The sequence below is a fragment of the Callorhinchus milii genome, unplaced genomic scaffold (genome assembly GCF_018977255.1).
Source record: "Callorhinchus milii isolate IMCB2004 unplaced genomic scaffold, IMCB_Cmil_1.0 Scaffold1232, whole genome shotgun sequence".
In the NCBI taxonomy this organism is placed as follows: Eukaryota; Metazoa; Chordata; class Chondrichthyes; order Chimaeriformes; family Callorhinchidae; genus Callorhinchus; species Callorhinchus milii.
In genome coordinates this window covers 1-5,678 of record NW_024705973.1, presented here as the reverse complement: position 1 = coordinate 5,678, position 5,678 = coordinate 1, and the positions used below count along the sequence as shown (strand labels likewise).

At 46.5% G+C, this 5,678-nt stretch overlaps 1 protein-coding gene across 1 annotated transcript; it reads left to right on the top strand.

Moving 5' to 3' along the window:
- Nucleotides 1-1,944: 1,944 nt before the first annotated feature.
- On the top strand, nt 1,945-3,821 carry LOC103173365 (nuclear factor 7, ovary-like). Its single transcript, XM_042346644.1, has 5 exons — nt 1,945-2,362; nt 2,448-2,543; nt 3,043-3,273; nt 3,462-3,484; nt 3,580-3,821. Exons 1-5 carry the CDS (start codon nt 1,952-1,954, stop codon nt 3,719-3,721), a joined length of 903 nt encoding a protein of 300 aa, XP_042202578.1. The 5' UTR covers nt 1,945-1,951; the 3' UTR covers nt 3,722-3,821.
- Nucleotides 3,822-5,678: the final 1,857 nt, after the last annotated feature.

Genomic DNA, 5,678 nt, shown 5'->3' with positions numbered 1-5,678 from the left:
ATAGAGACCAGGCACCTCATAAAGAAACTTGGCCTTTTGTTGATATACAAGGCCTGTTATACAGAGACCAAGCTTTTGCACAGATATCAAGCCAATTATACGGAGACTCGGCCTCCTAAACAGAGGACCAGACAGTTCTACACAGACCTGCTGTTATACAGAGACTCGTCTAGTTATACAGAGACCGTACAGAGTCCAGACTTGTTATAAAGAGACCAGGCCAGTTACACAAAACTACGCAATTGATACAGAAATTAGTCATTTCATACAGAGAGCAGGGAGCTTTGCAGAGATAACACTTGTTATACAGAGAAGAGGCTGTTACATAGAGATCAGGCCTCTTGTATATAGACCAAGACGTTATAGCGAGCAAAACACAAAATACTGCAATGCTGAAATCTGAAATAAAAACAGAGAGAGCTGGAAAATACAGCAGGTGAGGCATCATCTATGGAGAAACGAAAGTGAGTCAAAGTTTCTGCTCCACGACCCTTGGTCAGAAGTTTATACCGAGACCTGGCCTATTAAACAGAGACCAGATCTGCTTTTCAGAGACCAGGCCCATTATACAGACTTCAAGCTGTGATACAAAGATGAGGCCTGTTAAAAGGAGACCAGTGCTGTTCTATAGAAACCAGGTTTGTTATGTAGAGCCAAGGCCAGTTTTACTAAGGCAAGGTCGGTTATACAGAGACCAGATCTGTTATACGAGACCAGCACATATTTACAAAAACCAAGCCGATATACATATACGAGGTTGTTATACAGAGATCAGGCCAGTTATACATAGGCTATGCCTATTATAAAGAGACCAGGCCTGGTATGCAGAGACTCGGCCAATTTTACAGAGACCAAGTCTGTTATGCAGAGACCAGAGCTTTTAAACAGAGAACAGTGATGTTGCACAGACATGAAGCCAGTTACACACTGTGCAAAGATTTCCTACAGAGACCAGAACTGTTATCAAGAGCCCTGGTCAGTTACACAGAGGCCAGGCAGCTATACAGAATCCGAGCTGTTATAAAGAGACTCGGCCTGTTATACAGAGACCAGAATTGTTATACATAGAACAGACCTGTTATAAACAGACCAGGCCCGTTATGCAGAGATCAAGCCTGTTATGCAGACCCATGACGAGTTATATAGAGGCCCGGCATTAATACAGAGAGAAGGCCAGTTACATAGAGACCAGCCCAGTTGCACAAAGAACAGGCTTGTCCTTCATTCAAGGCACCTCCATGGTCTTATTCCCCCCTATTTCTTCGACTTCATAAAAGCATATCAGACAGTCTGCTCCCTCCACTCGCAGACACCGGCCTGTTTTAGTTCACCCACAATTCCGTTTGAGGTCAGATATTCAGCATCTCTGTCCCCAAACTCTGCAAATCTAACCGTGTTTCTTCTGCCTCACATCCTTCAAGTACCGTCTGAAGGTCTTTGTCGTCGACAATGCCTTCAATTTCAAAAGCCCTCATTGCCTTACACAGCCCTTCGTCCGCCACCTCCTCCAACACAACTGACCCGTCCACAACATTCACTCAAAAAACGCCGGCTGCTTCATATCACCCCCAACCCAACATCTGCCTCACCGTGTGAGATTTCAGCCACTGTACACCCCGCGCTCCGGAAAACCATCTCAGAGATATTAGGTCTGTCTCAGAGCCTCAAACTAATCCAGTTGATGGCGCTATTTGTCATACTCCCACCACTTCCCCCCNATCCCCACCCCAACAATCACACTAAGCTTCCCCACAGTCCAAAGCCTTCCTTTCTCGCGTGTCCTTGTCACTGTTCAAGGCTCTCTCATCTTCTCTTGGGATCAAAGTCACAATCATCTGATTTCACAAGAAGTGACTGTAGGAGAGGGTTTGTCAGCTCAGTAATTGGGATCCGCCTACACTCTCACACTGAAACCGAAACCAGTTTCAATCAGGAAGTGCTGAGGTACAAAATGGCTTTGGGACTCCAGGCTGAGATCTGGACCGAAGAGATCATTTGCCCGGTTTGTCTGGATTTCTTCACTGATCCTGTTAGCCTGGGCTGTGGCCACAACTTCTGTCGCTCCTGTGTCACCCGGAGCTGTGAAAAGCAGGAGATCAACTGCTGTGCTGTTTGTCAGGAGACATTTCCAGAAACGAACCTCAGAGCCAGTTGGGCCTTGGCGAGTCTAGCAGAGAAAGCGCGAAAATTGAGCCTGAACCCAACACAGACGGAAAGTAAACTTCACTGTGACAAACACCGGGAGGAACTAAAGCTGTTCTGTGAATCTGACAAGAAACTGCTGTGTGTAGTGTGCAGTCATGGGCAGGAACACAGAGGCCACAGCTTCCTACCCATTGAGGAAGCTGCTGACATCTTTAAGGTAAGAATACCCCTCAAGAAGGATTATATCTGATCCACCTGATATTTTCACCTTCAAATACGTTAATTCTGTGTATTTATTACAGGATAAATTGAAATCCTCCTTAGCTTCTCTCACACAGAGAAAGGAAACAGCTATAGAAGCAGAAGCCAAACAGAAAGAAAAGATTTCTCAACTGAAGGTGAGATTTCCGTATTGATGTCTCAGTGTCTCTGGTTACTGTGTGTACACGGTGTGATGTCTCAGTGTCTCTGGTTACTGTGTGTACACGGTGTGTTGTCTCAGTGTCTATGGTTACTGTGTGTACAGAATGTGATGTCTCAGTGTCTCTGGTTAGTCTGTGTACACGGTGTAATGTCTCAGTGACACGGGTTAGTGTGCGTACACGGTGTGATGTCTCAGTGCCTCTGGTTACTGTGTACACGGTGTGAAGTCTCAGCGTCTCTGGTTACTGTGTGTGCACGGTGTGATGTCTCGGTGTCTCTGGTCAATGTGTGTACACGGTGTGATATCTCAGTGTCACTGGTCACTGCTTGTAGACGGTGTGATGTCTCAGTGTCTCTGGTTACTGTGTGTACACGGTGTGATGTCTCAGTGTCACTGGTCACTGTTTGTAGACGGTGTGATGTCTCAGTGTCTCTGGTTACTGTGTGTAATGTTTGGATGTCTGATATTTTCAGGAACAGGTGAACAGTCTGCAGACCCACGTCACGGGTGAGTTTGCTAAAATGCACCAGAGTCTGACTGACAGAGAGCAGCGAGTGATGGGGGATCTCAGACAGCGAGAGGAGGAGATTTTAAAGCGAATGGAGGCAAATCTGCGAGAGATTCAGTGCAAATTAAATTCTGTTGAACAACAACTCTCCGAGTTACAGACACAGATGGGAAAAGACGCTCCCACCTTCCTGCAGGTAAAGAGATGACAATATAATGTCGCTCAGTAACAGTTACACAAAATTCTGGAGCAAACAATCTAATTGTGATTGATAAAGAGTTTAGAGATTGAATTTAGACTTCAGAGACGCAGTCCACATGTAACTTTTTGTTGTCGGCGTTGACTCAGTGCGAGCTAACATCTGTCTGTGTTTGATTATATTAGGAGGAAGCTGCTGGCAACAGAAGGTATGAAATGATCTTTACCAAATATCCCAGAATTGAACCGCAAACCAACCACAAGGTGCAGTTTCACTATATAATGTGATCGTGTCATATTTCAGGGTCAGTGACGAGGGATTTGATCTGTCAGTGTGTGAGGCTGAGCTGCCTGTGGCCAAGTACAAATGGCCTTTGAAGAACACAGTCTGGAGACAGATTATAGACAACATCAGCCCAAGTAAGTATATCCCATTCTCACCCTGAACCCGTGTCAATAGACTTGTATTCACCTGGTTCCCAACACATACCCTCCACACACTCCCTCACACATAAACATACCGACTCCTTACTCACATATGCACATAATCGCAACATCCTCCCACACACACACACACAACTCACACACACACGCTTTGCACACACACATTACACACACACACAACTCTCACACACAACTCTCTCTCACACCTCACACACATCTGAAACATACACCCCTCACAACACTACTCAAACACAGCCCTCACACACACCACTCACACACCTCACAGACACCTCATCAACACCTATCGTAGACACACGTATTCATGCCTCACACACTCACCTCTTACACACACCTGAAAGAATACACAACACACTCATATCTGACACACAAACCTCAGAATACTAGTAACGCACAAAACTCGCACAGAACGCTCACACACATCTCACACAAACCATACATAAACTCTTTAACCACACCTGACACACACCCCTCAAACACACAACTCTCACATACGCGCTGCTTACGTTACACAGCTCTCTCTCACACCTCTTACAAACATCCCCTCACACACGCCTCACCCACAAACACACCTCATACACACACACACATCTCACATACGTCTATTACAGACTTAACCCTGAAACACACGTCACTCACACATTCACACCCTCTCACGCACAGCCTCGCGCACACCTTCACACACACAGTCACGCACACACGCACACAAAATAATTAACCTCACACACCCACTCACACAGCCCCTCACACACAGCCTCAAACAGACCGTCATAAAGACCCTCACATACACGCTCCCACACTCCCTCACGCCCACGTTCACACACACCCTCAAACACAACATCTCACACCCCCTCATACACACATCCTGTATGTGGAGTCCTGAAGCTCAGTGTTTAGAGCACTCGCCTTGCAAGCGAGACACATGGGTTCAATCTCAGGCAGGGTGAATCCTTGGGCAAGTTTCCTTACTCCACACAACTGATAAGAATCCCTCCAAAAAAGAAAAACAATACTAAATTGGTCATTTTAAATCCACGGCTGTTTGTGGGTCGCTGCTGTGCGCAATTCGCTGGCGCGTTTTGACCACAAATGTTCGGTCAATTCACTTCATATTATATTCTGTGAAGCGCTTTGAGACGTCGAAAAATGCTGGAAAGCTTTATATGAAATGCAAGGATTATTATTATTATTATTAATAATATTATTACACTGTCATACACACACGCCCTCACACACCCACTCATAACTCTCACACACCTTCCCTCCTCACACAGATCCTCGTATAGACCCTCACATGCACGCTCACCCAAACACTCACCTATCCCCTCAAACAAAAAACCCTTACAAAACTCTCACACTCAGGCACCACCCGCTCACACACAAACCCTCACACACACCCTCACACCCAACAACTCACACGCATCGTCAAACACACCCTCACACACATCAGCACACTATACCTCTCACAACCACTCACATAAACCCTTACACACACCACTCACATGCAACCTCACAAACCTCACACATCCCTCAAACACACCCATCAAACACAACCGTCGCATACCCCCTCACACACATCCTCACACTTACCCTCACACATCCTCACATAACACCTCTCTCATTCCCTCAAACACACACACAATCCTCTCACACAGCCCCCCCCCCACACACAGTCACACCCACCCTCACACCAACCTTCACACATCCCCTCTCACATCCTCTCACACACAACTTCACACATACATTCACTCTCACACACCCTCAGAGGTGTGTACCCCTCACACGCACCCTCACACACACCCTCTCACACACTCACATGCAGCTCTCACGCAAACCCCTCACATACATCCTGACACACATACCCACACACACGCTCACACGCACGCCTCAAAAACACACTCACAGACACACCTCACACACAACCTCACACGTAGCTTGACA

Excerpts from the sequence above, each read along its gene's own strand:
- LOC103173365 (XM_042346644.1), top strand. The coding sequence starts at position 1,952 with ATGGCTTTGGGACTCCAGGCTGAGATCTGGACCGAAGAGATCATTTGC. Across the intron at positions 2,544-3,042 it reads AAAAGATTTCTCAACTGAAG|GAACAGGTGAACAGTCTGCA; the intron begins GTGAGATTTCCG and ends TGATATTTTCAG. Across the intron at positions 3,274-3,461 it reads ACGCTCCCACCTTCCTGCAG|GAGGAAGCTGCTGGCAACAG; the intron begins GTAAAGAGATGA and ends TGATTATATTAG.